This window comes from Taudactylus pleione, unplaced genomic scaffold (assembly GCF_031769625.1).
Source record: "Taudactylus pleione unplaced genomic scaffold, aTauple2 ptg000189l, whole genome shotgun sequence".
Classification (NCBI taxonomy): Eukaryota; Metazoa; Chordata; class Amphibia; order Anura; family Myobatrachidae; genus Taudactylus; species Taudactylus pleione.
In genome coordinates, this window is record NW_028284591.1 from 3,642,348 (window position 1) to 3,661,242 (window position 18,895).

Sequence of the window (18,895 nt, forward strand, 5' to 3'; positions counted from 1 at the left end):
AAATTCTCTCTGTACTGTAAGGTTGTCATAATAGTGATCTCTGCTTTGTATGTCCTTGGTTAGAATGCTAGATGTATTGTATGGAGGACGCCAGAATGATATCTGTGTTGTATTGCTGTCATGATGTCTTGTATGGCAGTCACTATGATGCTCTCAGTAATGTATGGTGGTTACTTGGATGTAATCTGTGTTGTCTGGTGGTGGTCACTAGGATACTTTCTAGATTTTTTATTGTTTTGGGGTAAATATTAAACAAATATTACTTTTATGATGGCTGCCTCTATTTACCAAATATTTATCAATATTTATCTTTCCCTCTTGTGCATGATGACCCTATGCTCTTCTTTTTTCACTATGGTGGGTCCCCTGTCCTTAATGTCTTGACGTTATCACTGAACTATGCCAATTTTATGTGGGGTCGTTCTTCTGGTCTTTGGAATGATCTGGATAAAGGATTTCCAAAATATTCAATACGTGTATAGTATTTTCCTTGAAAAATATATTTCCATACTTAAGAAACCTTTAAACATCTTTTTTTTAATCTCTTTATTTATATAGTTGACATAAGGTATAGTATATCAAAGAGTAAATGCAAAGCATACACTGCATAAGGCAAGCAATACATTGATGCATATAAATGGATTAAACAACAGCTTAAATAGTAAACCGATTTTTTTGTCATAATAATATTAACATAGCAAAGACAACTATGAAAAAATCAAATAAAATGAAAGAAACTTTTAAACTTCTATAAAAAATAAAATAACTTTTTATAAGCTTCATTTATGGTTTACAATATCTGGCAACAGACTATTTGCGAATTTCACACATACAATCTTTATTAGCTGTACAAGTCTGTGGAATATTACAGTAGTAAAACTGTTCCATACAGTAACTTGTATGTCCGGTTTTTCATAAATAGCCTCATGAGTCTTATGTAATAATGAATTATGTCAACAATCGCGACAATTTAAGTAAATTTTCCATTTATTTGCAGTCTGCTTGAAAATTTAATACAGTGTACCCTTGGGGACTGCAGATAGCTGTGTTGCATCATCATATACCACGCGTTTCACATTCTTAATTTGACCCAATGATGAATTGGTCTTCGGATCAGAATCGATGACCAGCAAAGCATAGTTTGGACATTTCTTTCTGTGTGGTTGGTGAGAGAGTGAGGAAACCATCTTGAACCCCCAAAAAACTGACAGATAATATGGCAGGACAGTGTAGACAGCTGATAGTGGCCATAAGCAAAGTATTGGAGTCTGCTAAATGGTTTTGAGTAGGGATGTGCGGGCTCGGATTAGTTTGGATTTTCCAGCAAAATTTGGATTTTTCCTGCCAAAAATGGAGTCTCAGAAAGAGGCAAAACATCATCTTTCATGGACTTTTGTCCAAGGATGATGATGTTTGTCCATGAAAGATGACGTTTTGCCTCTTTCTGAGACCCAAATTTGGCGGGAAAATCCGAACTAATCCGAGCCCACACATCCCTAGTTTTAAGTGGTTGATTTTTGCACCTTTTATAAATGATGGGAACAAGATAGCCAGCCATTGTATTTCAGCAAATAAGTGTCTAGAATATTTTGGGGAACATTGTGATTTTTAGAAGTTTTGTAAAATATTGAAGAAAATACTTGCAACTCCCAACTGCAAGTTCAAAAAAATTGATTAAATTTGGCCCATTGTGTGTTGTTTTCCTGTCATTTGCATGTACTCACAATGAAGCCAAGTCTATAGAGGGTTATTTGAATAATATTTGTAGACATTATTGGTACGTGGTTAAAATTCACAGATATTAGAGGAAACTTTTCAAATTTAAACAAAATGCTTCATGTAGTTTAAGGCTGCAATCCAATGGAACCACAAAATTTGTATAAGAAGAATGTTGGCATTTACCATCTTTACTTGATTTGTTTCTTCAGGCTGCTACAGATGTGTCCACATACATCTTGCTTCCTTGCGCGCTAAACAGCCCTTCTAGTCGCCTCGTGGCGTGACTCGGTAGTGCCGAGCATCTTTTCGTGTGACTTTTTACCTTCCAGAGAGATTTTGGAAAGGAGATACTGATTTTTAGAAGGACAGTTAAGATGCATGCCTAAATAGTACTTAACTGGCTTTGCTACTTTGCTGTTAAAGGGGCTAATAGCTATTATTTTTATTTATTTATCACCCTATTAGCTAAAGACGTGTTATCACTCGTCTTTGCTGCAGTCGCGCCAAACAGTCCCTCTTGGTGCACCTGGTCCCATGAGACTTTGCTAGCGCCAGACATCTTTTTTGTATATTTTCTTTGCCACAAATGCGTCTTAGTTACAATGCGATGTGACTAAGGGCTCTATTTATTAACATTATTTTTACTAAAATAAAGTGTAAAAGGGTGTTTTGTGTTTTCACACCCATTTCACATTATTTTAGTTTCACCTACAGTTACTATAGGGCAATTGGAGTAGATTTCATAAAATTCTACTCCAACCCCTAAGTATCACTTATTTTTAGTAAGCAGATCGCATTTCCCATAATTGTAATGGGAAATGTGATCCGACCATAGTTACTAAAGATAAATTGTAAAAAAAATACCGGGGAAAGCCCTGTGATAACGCCACCTGGAGGTGGCGTTATCCAGGGTCTCCCCCGGTTACCGGACTCCTGCCCTGCTCTAATGGGGAGATCAGAGCCGGGAGTCAGCCCCAGTAATCAGCTGTGTCGTCTAAACAGACCACAGGCTGATACAGTGTAAAAAAATTCTTACCTGATTCCAGGGACCGGTGGTCGGGGCTCCGGGTGATGTCCTCCCTCCGGTCAGCTGGTCTCCCATGCTGCACTGCGGCCCGGTCATCAGGTGATCGGGTCCCAGTGCAGTATGGGATATCACCTGACCGGAGGACATGGAAGACATCACCTGATCCCGGATCATGCAGGTAAGTGTAATTAAGGTAGAGGGGGGGTCCGCGATAGCAGGGGGTGGGGGCTTAATGATGGGGCGGGGCTTAGCGCCGGTGGTAGCGGCGACGGTCAGTATGCGCATGCGCGGGGCAATGGTCACGGTATTTTTCTGCGAAAATACCGTGTCTAGTGTGCGGAAGGGATTCGCAGGGACAGAGCTTTCTCACAAGCTCTGTCCCTGCAAGGGATTTGTAGTAAATCCCTGTGATATTGCCTGAATTCGCAATGCAAATTCAGTCGGTAATGTCACACTACAATCTGCATTTCCAATGCGGATTGTAGTAAATAGAGCCCTAGGACACACCAAGAGACTGTGCTGATTAATTTGATAAGCAACGCTTGTAAATCTGTATGCAACGGAGTCTCTCAATCAGCATGCGAAGTGCCATGATGGAGCGGCCGCAGCTTTCATCCACGCCAATTTCTGTTTACATCACGCTTGCCGACTTTTTAGCAGCCAGGTCGACGCTGTAGGGGGCGTGGCGGCGGTAGTGGTGGCCAGGGCATGGCGAGATTTCCAGCATTGTAAATCAAGGGGCAGAGCTACGAATCGCATCATTGCACCCCTCCAAACCGCCAACTTCAGACAGGTAAGTGCAAAGGGGGGGGGGGGGGGGTGGCAGCCAAACTGGGAGACTTGCCCTCTCCTGCGGGGGGCTGGGAGTGCCACCCTATATTTGGGAGCCTCCCGGCCATTGCGGGTAGGTATGGTTTACATGCTCAGCTGCACACATATATACAAGTGTCACATATCACATTAATCAGCACTGTCTCCTAGTGTGTCCTAGTTGCATCACATTGCGATGCATTTTCAGCAAAAAAAGTTGCCCGGCGCTATCAGAGTTGCGCTGCATGGCGTATTAACGCTAGATGAGCAAGGGCACATCTGTATGTTTTAATTACCTCTTCCTAACAGAATTAAAATTACATTTATTTTTAACCAAATACTATGAGGGGAATTCAATATGAAACGTAAACTTCGCTGTCGAAGTTTACGTTTCATATCGGAGCTTTTACCTGGGCTAAAGTATCGGGCGCGCGCCCGCTTATCCCCGTATTCAATGTGAAACTAACGAAAACGGGACCTGGCGAAGTGGGATTTGCGTAAAGTTACGAAATTTTTCTTAAAAAAATTGTAGGACCCCCCTAAAGTAGTAAAAACATGGGGGATCACTATGGGTACCCCAGTTTTAGCCTGTAAATGAAAGTCGGGGATTTAAATAGCCGCAGCAGGTGTTTTTTCCCCGACATTGAATAAGTGATGCAGAAGTGCACTTAGGTTATTTTTTTCGTTTTTTTAAGTAGTCCCATCAAATTTGGGGTACATTAAAATGGGTACTAGCATATTTTGATGTCCCTAAAGTAAGTTTTTAAAAATTCTGCATTTGTGCACCTCCCGCTATAAATCTATTCTAGAAAACATCTGCCGCATCCTTGCAGAATAGCCCTGAACCTATTTCCCTATTGTTAAACAATTTTTTCCCATTTTTTTTTTTCACCCCAATTTTTTAATTAATTTTTTGGGGTGTCCCTATTTTTTTTTTAAAACTTTTTTTTACACAGTTATCTTTTAAATGTCATTCCCAGGGGTGCAGGCTATTTTTTTTAAGCCTGCACCCCTAAACCCCAATTCTGCACTTTTTTTCGCCACCTATTCAGGGGTGAAAAGTTATCACCATTTTTTTTCAAAGACTTTTCGAACCTGCTATAAAAAAAATGAACTTCCGCCGGAGAAATGCCACAGCCTCCCTCTCCGTCTGGGGCAAATTGCACATTTTGATGATTCCCTTTTTCTAAAGGTGGGCACACACTGGACGATGTGTACCAGGATGATATGTCAGGCCGACATATCGTACCGCAGGTACACATCAGAACGATGTAATGAACAATCACTCGTTTGGTCCTTCATCAACATAGTTGGGGCCGCACGTGGTATAGTCGGGTTGGATGTGCAGCGGGAGTGCGCATATCGTGCATACACACTGAGCAATATGTTGTTACAATTTGGCCAAATCGTAACGTCATCGTTGAAGTGTGTATCCGTCATAACAACCACAGCGCAAGATAATGGAAGTACAGGAGAGCATCAATTTAACATCAAATTACCGATTTTCAGTTAAAATAGCTAAGGAAGCTGGTGTGGGGGGAGCTTGCTGAGGGGTCTAGTTACTAAGCAGTGTTAGGAGACAGAGTGAAAAGTGATAAGGTGCCAGCCAATCAGCTCCCAACTGTCATTTATCAAACACAGCCTGTGAGATGACAGTTGGGAGTTGATTGGCTGGTACCTTATTACTTTTCACTCTGTCTCCTAACACTGCTTAGTAAATAGAGCCCTCAATGTGTAATCTTCTTGCCCCAGGAAAGCAACAGAGATCATTATGGGGTCTATTCATCATCACTTAATTTCTACAAAAGTAGGTGAAAATTAAGATTTTCACCTACTTTTGTATAAATAAGAGAGACCAATGACAGGTAGTCTACATCCACCTCCGTTTTAAATTGAATTCGTTTAACAGGTTTGCTGCCGTTTGTTCGGCCAGTAGTAGTGATGTAATGGTCTCTGATGGTCAACATCACATGACAGTTTTGCACCCAGAATGCCTTGGGTTCGACATTCTGAAGCACAAGCACAAAGTGCAAAGAGAGGAACATCCCTTAAGACAGGGGTCAGGGAACTTTTTTACCTTTTACCCCAAAATATATTTAGATACGCCGACGTTACCCCCTTGATTTGAAGGGAAGGAAATCATATAGTAGTGCCCCTGTAGTAGTGCCCCCATATAATGCCCCTGTAGTGCCGCTTGTACAGGAAAAAAAAACAAAACAAACACTTACCTTAATCCCCGCTCCTGCATCCGCCGCCGTCCTGTCCGCCCGGCTGCTCCTCGGAACTATGGGAGAGATGTCATGACAGCTCTCCCATAGTGCGCATGGAGAGAGCTGGAAGCTGGAGTTCAGAAAAGAACTCCAGCCACCGGCTAACGCGGTGCTGCAGGGAAGGTAATAACATCTCAGCGGGCGTCCGGCTTAGAGCCTCCCTGCGGCACAGCCGGGCATACATATGAATCATTCTGATTCATATGCATGCACGGCTGTCCGTCCATTATCCCCAGGTATATCATTTTTACCCCATGTGGGGTAATTTACCCCTGTTCCCCGACCACTGCCTTAAGAGTACTATTATGCTGCTCTCTGCCAGGGCTGCCATCAGAAATTGTTTTACCCGGTACGAACAAAACGCCCCAGAGGTATGCGGCAGAGGTGGGCAGAGCTGTGGATAACAAGGGTGGAGCTATTTCGGGTGTGGGGCATCAATTGGTGCATAATCCAGTTAAAAACTGTGCAAAGTTTGGGCTGTGGGGTCAGTTGTTAGGGAAGGCTGGTTGGCAAAGGGTAGGGAAAGCCGACTGGGTGAGGGGCAGGGCAGGCAGGTTGGCTAGACTAGGGGTGGCGCAGGCAAGGCTGGCTGGACTGGGGGGGTGCAGGGAAGGCTGCTAGGACTGGGGCAGGGCTGGGAAGACAGGCTCGCTGGACTAGGTGTAGGGTGCTGGGAAGGCTGGCTGGACTGGGGGGGCGGAGGGAAGGCTGGCTGGACTGGGGGGGCGGAGGGAAGGCTGACTTTACTGGAGCAGGGTGCAGGCAAGGTTGGCTGGACTGGGGGAAGGGGCAGGAGAAGGCTGGCTGTGCTGGGGAGGGCGCAGGAAAGGATGGCTGGAGTAGAGGGGGGCACAGGGCATGGTCAGCATATCTGTTTTTTTCTTATAAACTAACACAGGCTCCGGCATTTTCTGAGAGAGGGGGCCCGGGTGGCAGCGGTGAGGAATACACAGGCGACAGGCACTGGCATGGAGAAGGAGCATCGGCGCGGCATTTGAAATATGGAGCTGGCCGCGAGCCTATCACAGTTCGTGGAATGGCAGCCGCTCCTGATTGGCTGCCGTTCTGTGAGCTGTGATTGGCTCGCGGCCGGTTCCATATTTCTAATGCAGCTGCCGCGCTGCGTAGTTGTTTCAGAGCACTCGTATGACAGCTTGTGTATGTATGTGTATGTATGTAAGGTTTGTATGTATGTACTGTATGTATGTATGTATGTATGTGTATGTATGTAAGGTTTGTATGTGTATGTACTGTATGTATGTGTATGTAAGATTTGAGGGTTTCATTATCTAACTAGCATAGGCTCTGCTTTGTTATTTTTTATTGTAAAATGAAGCAGTTTCTTAGAACCTCATTTTTCATTTGTATTTGGCTGATTAGTTGTTCTAATATATCAGGGCTGAGATTGTTAATGATAAAGGTAACATCTGTAATTGCATTCTCACTATTGTAATTCTGGACCCATGCTGACTTCAGTAATCCAGCAATCCAGCAATCCAGCAAGACAGTTTTATGGGTGGCCCATAGTAGCGTTTTGGGGTCCATCAAGTGCAGAGTTAAATGAGAGTATTCATCTTTACCATTTCCGATAATCATTTTTTCATTACGTAATTATCACTTGTGATAATTATGTTTTAAACTCGCTGCAAGATTAAAAAAAACTCTTCGGAGGCATTCATCATGCCTCGTTCATCATGCCTCGTTCATCATGCCTCGTTCATCATGCCTCGTTCATCATGCCTCATTCATCATGCCTCATTCATCATGCCTCATTCATCATGCCTCATTAAGAAATCACTTCCAAAAAGTTGCTCTTTTTGCGGAATCAGCTTTTCGGAAAAGTGATACTTTTCCCCCCACACCTGCTGTGTCCCTATGGATTTCCCTGCCGCCGATGGTGTCTGTGCCCCCCACCCGCACCCCGCAGCCACTGACGTCTGTGGCTCACATTAACACCACTGCTGTGTGTAAGCCCCCCCCCCATATGTCGTTTCTCCCCCTGCTGCTGTGTCCTGCTCCCCGGTGTCAACTCTATCAGACCCCCTTCCCCCGGTGTCCTCTATCCTCCCCCTGCTGATGTGTCCCATAAGCTTTTCCTAAGGTCACCTACATGAATTCCCCCCATAGGGCCTGTTTCTGAGTTGCACACTTTGTCGATGTCAATTTTTTTTTATTGTGAATGCCTCTAAGTCGCCGCGACGCATGTGTCCCAATTGTGTTCATACAGAGTCGCAGTAGGGATTTCAGATGCACGCCGAAGTGTATTGAAAACGTATTGTGTGTTCCTGGGTGGGGTCTGGTCGATATGCACGGTGATGGACCGTCTTATGGGGGTGTGGCTGAAGTGGTTGTATACACAGATGTTTCATCGCTCGCATTGGAGGCCATATTCTGACGGAGGATCTGAACCTAAATTAGGGCTGGTGTAAGTTTGGATGGTACAACCGATGGTTGCATCTACTAATGCGCCAGGCGGTATTACAGCATCTAAAGATTCTCAGAGTTGGCGTTTCAGTCCTTGCACATACATTCTGGCACAGGCTTTTGTACAGCAGGGGAAGGACTTATAACAGCATTTGCATAAAGTCGGCTGCGTCCGTCTCGGGCTCTGTTTGCGTCCATGCTAACAAATACGTCTGACTCAGGATCAGCCCCAAAGTGTGGGCAACCTGGCAGCCTAGTCTGTGGGGTATGTCTATACGGAATGGGTATGATATACCGCCGGCCGCATGATTCCCGTCAGCAGCAGCCCGACAGGAGCAGAGTGCGACGCAGCGGAAGCCCGACAGCGCTGGAAGTATCCACTAACCTAACCCCCCTAACCCTAACCCTCCTTAGGGGTGCCTAACCCTAACTTCCCCCCCCAAGTGCCTAACCCTAACCACCCCCTTCCCCGCTGCCTAACCCTAAGTCCCCCGGGGGGGTGCCTAACCCTAAGTCCCCCCCGGGGGTGCCTAACCCTCCCTCCCCCTAGCCTAACCCTAACCCTCCCCGGGGGGTGCCTAACCCTAAGTCCCCCCCGGGAGCCCTAAACCTAACCCTCCCCCCCGCGGCTGTCCGCTCGCAGCGCCCAGCATCACTACGATCGTGATGCCGGGCGCTGGTCACGATCGTGATGCCGGACGCCGCGAGCGTCTCCCGGCATCGGGGAAATGCAGGCGTCTACATCTAGATGCCCGGCATTTCACCCTTGCCGAGATAAGACAGTCGGGAAGCCGGCTGCCGGTATATAGGCAGTCGGCTTCCCGATTGCTTCCCGTCTATAGTCTATACACATGCATACTCACGTGTGTGCCAAATTCTGAGCAGTCAAAGAGCACCCCTGACCAAACACAGTAACTGTCAAACCAGATTTACCTTCTGTCCCAGTCGACATCCGAACATCTACAGCAGGGGTAGCCAACCCTGGTCCTCGAGAGCTACCAACAGTGCATGTTTTCCAGGTGTCCTCACAGTGTAATAATTAACTTCACCTGTGGATCTTTTCAAATGTGTTTCTGAGTAATGAATACACCTGTGCACCAGCTAGGTGGTCTGAAAAACGTGAACTGTTATGCTGGCCATACACCTGCACGATTTCGGGCCGATTGTCCGATTTTCGATGAGTCATAAGATGGATCTTGTGAAAATCGTGTATTATTTTAGTAAGATCAGATCTGATGCGCGCTCCCGCAGCTCCTATAATCGGATCTTATGATCAGATGTGCAGCACATATGTTCCATCATATCGTGTGCAGATCGTGCCGCTTATTTTGTTCATGCGATCCATCGTGCAGCAATTCAAGTCATTTCAATGACCGTTTCCCTAATGAGCACATGAGGCACAGGACCGATCATACGACAGATCCTGTACTAAAAAAATCAACAAACATGCTGCCGGGACTGCCAGGGAGCTCTGGGGAATCAAAGGGAAATCGGATGCTGAATCGGAACGTATGCTGGTCGTGCAGGTGTATGGCCACACTAAGTAGCTCTCGGGGACCGAGATTGGCTACCTCTGATCTACAGGCTGGAAATATTTTTGATCTTACACATAGAACCTCATTCAGAGCCACTTGCAAAATGCGTGCGCTCCCTCTGAATGAGGGCGGCCGCTTCCTCTTTAAAATCCGGCCTCCCGGCCGCTCACTAAGCTGTGGGTGACCACCCACAGCTTTAGCGAGTGACCAGGTGATGGTCACGATGGTCGAGACTATCGCGACCATCGGGGCTAGCGACGAGACCCCTGGGGTCGGGTCTCGTCTCCCGCAAGCCCCAGGTAGCTTCCTGCTCTAACAGAGCAAGAAGCTACCTACTGACATCACTGCTGATCTCCGTAGTGCCGCCTACAAACGGAACGCCTCCGTTTGTCCGGCCACCCCCACCTCCCCGTCTACAAAACGGGGCGAGCTGTCGATCAACATCGACAGCCGCCCCTTTTGTAGCGAGCCCCGGAGCGAGTGAATTTATCACTCGCTCCGGAGCTAGCGCATGTGCACTGTGGCCGCTGCGCGTGTGCAGGGCCTCACCATCGACCCGCTTGCAAGCACATAGGCGCTAGCGAGCAGGTCTGAATGAGGTCCATAGTGTTTACTCTAGGACCGTAGAAAGGGCACTCTGCAAGCGCCGTCACAAGAAAAGGGGGTGTGTCTTTAAGACACGCCCCCTTTTCATCACTCTTGGGGGGGAGGGGGAATTATGGAAATGCCAGACTTGCCCCCAAGCTCTCCCCTCTCTGTGAATAGATGTCGTGCGCATGCGTAAAGCATGTATTCATGGGCGGTGATCGCTGCACCTCGATTTTTCCCAACCGCGAGACACTTCGGCCCGCGGGTGGGGACGGCACCCGTCATGTTGTTTTAGCCTAGCGGGAACGCTACACAATTCCAGCAATTTATGGCTCTGGAGTAAATCTGATGGTAGCTTTGCATTCTGTGAGGGCTACTTAAGCAAGCAGCTAGAATGACTACAGTAAGCAAAGCAGACATGTGCTCCCCTCATTGTACATGGACTTGCAGGTGATTACAAATGCATCATAGGGTGTATACAGGGCAGGCGGAGTATATTCTTTCCCCACAGAGTGACTCATCCAGTGTCACATAATCACAGTGTTCTCTTAGGTGCCTGCTGCTCATTTTCACTGTAAGTTATTCCTGTGAGCTCGGAATACTGTATGTGGATTTCAATCGATAAGCGCTTTCCAGCGGGGGGAAGTTAGAGGTAAGGATTAGCACTTAGTAATGACAGCTTTTGCATTAGACTTCCACAGCTGTAATGTGGCGTGTTGTGGATTACTCTATCTCCCAGTGAAAACCATGTGGGCTTTGGAGCATATCCAGAAATGATGTCATGTTTCTGCACTAGCTCCTGGCATGGACGAGGTTGTGGTTAGAATGTGTGGTTGATGTGGTTTCTTGTTTTCGGTGTGTCAGAAAGAATCCACCTTACTGCCCTGTCATACACATACGGAGACTAATTTATGTTCGTTTGCAGTGGACGCGAGTTCAACAGGGCAGGACTTGCCCAATATACTCTCGCAGGCAGGCGCTGCATTTCGCCAAGAGGCTATGGGGGTCCACGCCCATAGTACTCTTAGGGGTATATTTACTAAAGTGCGGGTTTTTAGAAGTGGAGATGTTGCCCATAGCAACCAATCAGATTCTACTTATCATTTATCTAGCACCTTCTAGAAAATTGGTTGCTATGGGCAACCTCTCCACTTCTAAAAACTCTCACTTTAGTAAATACACCCCTTACAGTAATCATATAGTTAAAAAGCTCCTGTAATAGCATGATTTATAATAATAATTATAGTAAATCTAAAGCAATGATAGGCAACCTGCTCCAGGTATGTCCACATACATCTATTCTCACATTGCGCCAAATAGCTCTGTTTTGGCGCACTATGGACTTTGCGAATCACTTAATTTAGTGTGACTGGTACGCTGTAAGCGACTTTGAATTGGGCTACGATGCGAATAAGATGCAAAACCCAGTAAAAAGTACCGGATTCGCTGCCCGTGGCCAAGCATCAGTGATATTCAGGAAGATGGTGCATGCACACTAGAGAGCCAAGTCTTTGCTATCACTGCACAGCGCCATCTTCCCGAAGATGTCACTGGGAAGATGGCGCCGTGGAGGAGGAGGGATCCGGTTGCCATAGATTTATACGTATACTTTGGGTACAGGGTGTGCAGTGCGGGGGCCCCCAAGGACTCAGGGGCCAGTGTGCACCCATTATATGAATACGCCTATGTTTCTAGACCATTTAGTGACTGACCAATCAATCGCTCTCTGCTGCTTTGACTACAAGCTGATCAGTCATGTGATGGAGAGTAAAAGGACCAATCAGGACATAAAGGACAGAGATGGGGCCACAGGGCAGCCTCTTGCTCAGAAATAATCAACTCAAAGGCTGAGAATCATTAAAAGAAAACCCCCTGTGTTAGGCAGTGGACGGGTATTGTCTCCCTGCAGCGTAGTACTTTTTGTCACGGTGAATGTCGCACTCATGCCGCGTTGTGTTGGACCAGGTGACAGCTGCCTACGCTGTGGTGATCCCACTTCCACTAGTTATAGCTGGACCACTCTGAGTACATCTCCTTCATCCTGTTTTGTCAACTGTAAGCGTTTGCCTGGAAGCCACTGAGATGTGATAGATGTGATAGGAGTCTTGTGAACAGAAACACGGGGCTGATTGCTGCCCCCGGGAGCTCTGTCTGGCAGAAACAAACACACGCATTACTGCAATTCAGTATGAAGGAGTAATGTATACTGTGTAGGGGGGTTAAGTGTTTTCTGCATGTACTTAAAGCCTAGGAAATGACTCTGATCATGATGTCCAAAAAAAAAATGGAAAGTGAATAGACCTGTAGAGGTCGCTTTCTGACTATGCATGGCGTCACTTCTGATGTCCCCTGCAGCGTTCACAAGTGATAACGCTCTATGTAATAAAATGGATTTACATTGGATCGCTAATTAAGTACATCATACACCATGCAGTGGGGAGGATTTGGGTGGATCCAGTAGGGCTGGTCAGGGGGATCTCCCAAACCTTCCCAGAGAGTAGGTGCTGTATTTATATAGTGCGCAATACAGAGAATAGATCAGTCAGTCCCATTAGTCCCTGTCCCAATGGAGCTTACAATCTATATTTATTACTGTGCAGACACACATACATAAACTAGAAGCAAACACAGTGGAGAATATGCAAACACAGATTGCATAACTGGGATTTGAACTCATGACCTCAGTGCTGTGAGGCAGTAATGCTAACCACTACGTCATTTGTGCTGCAGGGCATTTCCAATATATGTAGTACCTATGTGACTAACTACAGGAAAAACTGGAGCACACAGCGGCCAAACCATCAAGACTTGCTACCTAATTTCTATTCTATTCTGTACTCTCCTCACCCCCCCCTTCCTTAATCTTAGGCGCTAATTGGTTTGATCACTATGCATTACGGAGACTCTACTTCTGTTAAACTTTTTTGAAATGTATATTTTCTCTTGCAGTGACCCTTATGTGAAGCTGTCTCTGTACGTAGCGGATGAAAACCGAGAACTTGCATTGGTGCAAACGAAGACCATAAAAAAGGTAAGCCGTCCCCCGCACTGGGGCAAACAGGTCTCATATCTCATACATTGGGGTTGTATAGGGAGGTTGTATGACATTGGAGTAAATGAGAAAATCCAAATCATTCTAAAACCGTGACCAGATCCAAGGACATGTGAGCATTTGCTTTTAAAATGGTTTTCATTACAGAATACGGAAATTCCCTGATATGTTCTGAAATAGACATATTCCTCTTTTATATATTAACTTTAGACTAGACAAGAAAAGTCTTCAACTATTATTTAAGTGTAACCAACCCCAATACACAGGGGCTTTTGGGAGCCAGAGCAATACTTAGAAGCTAGTGACATAATTGAGGCTGCATTGTCGCTAACATTTATTTACATTCTTAGTATATTTTCCTATACTGGTGCTGATGCATAGGGGACTATACAGAATTGAATGCTAGTCAGCTGTAATTGCATCACGTGCACAGAACTAAATGCATACATCTGCCCGTATGAAGAATTCTGTGCATCTATACATTTGGCGTACCAGGGACTTTGCGATTTAGTCACACCATGCTTCACAACACACACTTTTCACAAAATATGCGTCTTGGTCACATTGCTAATGCTACAAAATGACAGTGCCCGAGTACCCTGGACACTGGCGCTAACATTGCGTGCCGCTGCTGTGTGTGATTCAGACGCTAACCTGGGTAAGAATAAAAAACGGCAAAAGACAAGTCAGATACGAGAGAGCCGCGCCATGCTTCTCTGTGTGCTTAATCTGCGACGTTATACTAATACCTCCGCAACAAAAGTGCTCATCTAGTGCACCTAGGGCCTGATTCAGACCCGCACGCTAGATGCGGCCGCTCGCTCCCAGCGTATGGAAATTTTGCAAAGTGACGTCAAGGCAGCCGCTCACTCGGCAAGGCATAAGCACGCCCACTATGTCTTTCCGAGCGATCACTTTGTGTTTACAGATGCCCACCAGCCTGTCTTTAGCCGCCCACTAGTGTACGTCATCTCCAGGAAGTATATTCAACCATCGGTACATCGGGTTACATCAGATCTGACCGCAGCTCTTGCGGTTGACTGTACCCTACCGCAAGCACTGCGAGCACCTCAGTGTATTTTTCAACCAGGTGACGTACTATGACGCTGCGTGTTAAATATGCACGCCCCAGAAATGGCGTGGAAACACTCTGGCACGCCTGCGTCCATAACTCCACTCCCCCCGTTACCACTGCCCTGCTCCTGTTACCACCCACAAACGGCCTCTCCTGTCACTCACTCCTCTGGGCTGTCTTTGCAGGGCGAGCGAGCAAAATCCGATCGCTCGTACTAGTTTGCGCACGCGCACTGCGATCTACACCGTTAGCGGACGCTTGCTAGCAAGCAGGTCTGAATCAGGTCCCTAGTACGCTATAAGAGACTTTGGGCTCTATTTATTAACATTATTTTTACTAAAATAAAGTGAAAAAGGGTGTTTTCACACCCTTTTCACATTATTTTAGTTTCACCTGTATTTATTACAGGGCAATTGGAGTAGAATTAGTAAAATTCTACTCCAACCCCCAGTATCACTTATTTTTAGTAAAGCAGATCGCATTTCCCATAATTGTAATGGGAAATGTGATCTGTGTGCAAGTTACTAAAAATAAATTGTAAAAAAATACCGTGGGAAGCCCTGTGATAATAACGCCACCTGGAGGTGGCGTTATCCAGGGTCTCCCCCGGTTACCGGGCTCCCACTCTGCTCTAACGGGGAGAGCAGAGGCGGGAGCCGGTACCAGTAATCAGCTATGTGGTCTAAAGAGACCGCAAGCTGATTGCTGTAAAAAAAAGAAAAAAAAAAAATTAAACATTTTTTTTTTCACTTACCTGAATCCAGGTACCGGTGATCGGGCCTCCGGTGATGGCTCCTCTCCGGTCAGCTGGTCTCCCACAGTGCACTGGGGCCCGGTCATCAGGTGATCGGGCCCCAGTGCAGTATGGGAGATCACCTGATCCGGAAGCCCGGAGAAGACCACCGGAGGCCAGGAGGATGCAGGTAAGTGTAATGAAGGGAGGGGGGTCGCGGGGGGGGGGAGGGGGGGGTAGCGGCGGTCCGCGATCGCGGGGGGCGGGGCTTAGCGTCGGTGGGGGGGGTAGTAGCGGTGGTCGGTCGGCGCATGCACGTGCTCTTAGTCGCGGTATTTTTTCCGAAAATACCGCGACTAGAGTGCGGATGGGATCCGCAGGGACAGAGCATTATCGCAAGCTCTGTCCCTGCAAGGGATTTATAGTAAATCCCTGTGATATTACCTGAATTCGCAATGCGAATTCACTCGGTAATATCACACTACAATCCGCATTCAATATGCGGATTGTAGTAAATAGAGCCCTTTGTATGCAGCTATGACGCAAATAAGATCCTAAAGTGAGGAAAATTCTGAGAGTCTGGGAATCTGTACCCGAGGCATGCGGCGTAAAAAGGATAGGTGCACGAGGACACGTCTATGTGGCCGGACCACCTTATCGGTCGGCTTGCAGGCGTGCACCAGTCCTATATTTGGCGAAAGACTGAAAGGGGTAAATTTACTAAGATGGGAGTTCTATTAAGAAGCGATGTTGCTCATAGCAACCAATCAGATTCCAGGTATTATCATCTAGAAGGTGCTAGGTAAATGAGAAGTAGAATCTGATTGGTTGCTATGGGCAACATCACTTCTTAATAGAACTCCCATCTTAGTAAATTTACCCCAAAGTGTCTGAAAACAGAGGTCAGTCTTACACGTATGCTGGATTTGTTTCCCGCAGTTACATCGACTTGTTCTCTACCCTCTAAACTTACCCCCCAGTGACATCCTTTCAGTGCAAGAGGCAAATGTAGGATTTCTAGAGGGGGGTTTCCATATGCTTAATTTTAGAATGAGGACAGCCCATGGAGGGGCGAAATTGCTTCTATTCTCTAAATAAGGAGAACATGAGTGTCTTTCTTTTAAAATAATATTTTACATCTTCCCGCCATTATGGTTAGGCAGCGACAGTGACTGTCGCGATTTAGTGTCTGTCGTATTTCTTAATAGGACTGGAAGCTGCCAAACTCTTCAGCATTTATATATGTAGGGTTCCGTCAATTTTAAATTCTTTGTACGCCTTACTGTCATGTGTATTATTATTTTAGCAGGTTTTTTTTATTATTAATTAACATAAACCGTTTTTTCGCTTGCATGGCATAGATGCTACATTAAGTAGAGACTTGGGCAGATTAGCCACACTTGTCCTTCCAAATCATTATCCAGCCCCAGCGCTATTTATTAGAAGGTTACTTTATTCTGAAAGCAGAAGATGCATGAAAGTGAGTGGGGTCTCTCTGCCGCGTTGATACCTCACCGGGGTATTGCTGTGTCCGCTAGCCAGTTTGTGTATGCCAAGACGATGTAGAGCGCCCGCTCATACAATTAGCGTTCCTTACTGTGACGTCCGGGATGCCAGTCTTGTGTGTTGCAGAAGGTGCAGTGCCAGGTACTTCTAAACGTGTGTCCCAGAATACACAGACAGACAGACGATCCCAGAAATTTTCCGGTGAGCCAGGCCGAGACTGCGGGTGCTTGTGGCTCAGCCAGTGCCTATCAATGCATACTGGAACATGTAGTTCCACAGCAGCTGACGGAGCAATGATGGCAGAAAATTGCTAGGAACAGCAGCTTTGAGCCACGACTGTCCAATAACACCAAATAACCTAAACAAAATTTGTATGTTGATTCTGAGCTTTATATCATCAATAAAATGTACATGTGTTTTGAAGGTAAAAAAACATTTAACCTGTTTTTTATTCAATGGCCTTAGTGACCATGGGGCCTATTCATCATAACTAAAATTTCTCTGGAGGTAATTAGGTTTAGAACTCGCATGGAGTTGTACCTAATTACCGGAGGAATTCATCATTCCTCCTCTCCATAACAATCTATTCTGAAAAGCTGTAATTTTTGCTATGGCAGCTTTTCAGGAAATAGATAGTTTTCTCTCTCTACATTAACTTACCGCAGCTGTAATCAGTGCTGTGCATGCGTTGATACATCCGTAAAACCAGCCCATGCGCAGCACTGCCTACTGCAGTAATTTTGTGTGCCCCTCCGTCCCCGACTTACCTGCCCAGTGCAGCCGCCTCCGGCTCCGTCTGCTATGCTGACACTGTGTTCTCCCGGCAGAACACAGTACAGTTTACAAAAATAAAAAAATATATATATATATTTTTTTTTTCTAAACTTTGTGTTCTGCTGGGAGAACACAGTGTCAGAGCAGCCACCGGAGCAAGTGAAGGGACCAGGGCGACGCCGGGGGACCTGCCCAGCTGAAAGCAGGTAAGCATTACCTACTATACACCACCTCACAGTGACGGACAGTAACTCCATCAAATTCCGAAAAGACATAATTTTCGGAATTTGATGAATACCATAATTTCCATATCCCCATACTAATGTACTAATGTATGGGGAGTGTGGAAATTAACGCAGGGGGACTTAACCAGGTGATATCTGTGATAAGCGTCTTCATGAATACTAAAATAACGGTAATTAAGGAAAATGTCCTTTAAAAACTTTATTTTAGTGTTGATGAATAGGTCCCCATGTATGCTACCTTGGCATGGTGAAAGGGTTACAGATTATATATATATATAATTTTTTTTTTTTTTTTTCTTTTACTTTTTTTAATTGTGTTTATATGTAATTTCAAGGGTTTATATGTCAGCAGTGTATATTAGTTGTGCCAGTATTTGCTCTATAAGCAGTACACTGTGTATTGTGTTCATGCACAGACAAGCAGCAAACACAACGTATACGTATGGTGCATACAGTACGTTGCAGACTGTTCCAGCTCCTTTGGCGGCTTCTGGTTGTGGCTGGAATCTCTACTGTGAAATCCTGTATGTTATTACTTTTATCTCTGGAATTTGCGGCTCTGCATTTTATTATACTGTACGTGTTATGTAGCTGTAGGGTTTCATAACTGCATTTTGTCTTAACCCTTGCACCTCTTCACCTGGTTACAGCTGCTTTTTACCCCTTGCCACCGGTTGGTGGTGTTGCAGGATTTTATCCCCCGGGAGTATACAGCAGGCAGAGCTGACGTATGCTGAGATCTGTGCAGTAGATTAATGTGCAGGCCTACTAGGAATAGTGAGTGTGCGGTTACCAAGCTCCGCGGTTCTTGGCGGCGATTCAGGAATGCTCTCTGTTGCCGGCTCCCTGTTATTATTTCGGCCTGTTTGTATGGCAGCGTTGCCCTTTTTTTTTTGGCCGAGAACTTAGTGAATTGCAGTAGAAAACCACATTCGTCTGTGCTGCAGAGCTGTGTTCTGCTATGTAATTCTCCACAAGGATCTACTGTGGCTGCAAATAGTTTGTTTTTGTTTTTCTCCAATCTGGCACCAGTTTGCAGAAATGTCCCAAAGGGAAATTCAGAATGGGATAATATAATGAGCAAATACACTTTTACTTCCAGCTAATATCTACGCAGCGCTGAGCTTTTATATATTT

At 45.8% G+C, this 18,895-nt stretch overlaps 1 protein-coding gene across 4 annotated transcripts in view; it reads left to right on the forward strand.

The window, feature by feature from the left end:
- NEDD4L (NEDD4 like E3 ubiquitin protein ligase) overlaps positions 1-18,895 on the forward strand; it is a 438,826-nt gene that overhangs the window by 189,190 nt on the left and 230,741 nt on the right. For all 4 annotated transcript variants that reach the window (XM_088476471.1, XM_088476472.1, XM_088476473.1 and 1 more), the window contains exon 3: positions 13,323-13,404. In XM_088476471.1, coding sequence (XP_088332597.1) covers positions 13,323-13,404 — 82 coding nt within the window. The remainder of the gene's footprint in view (positions 1-13,322; positions 13,405-18,895) is intronic.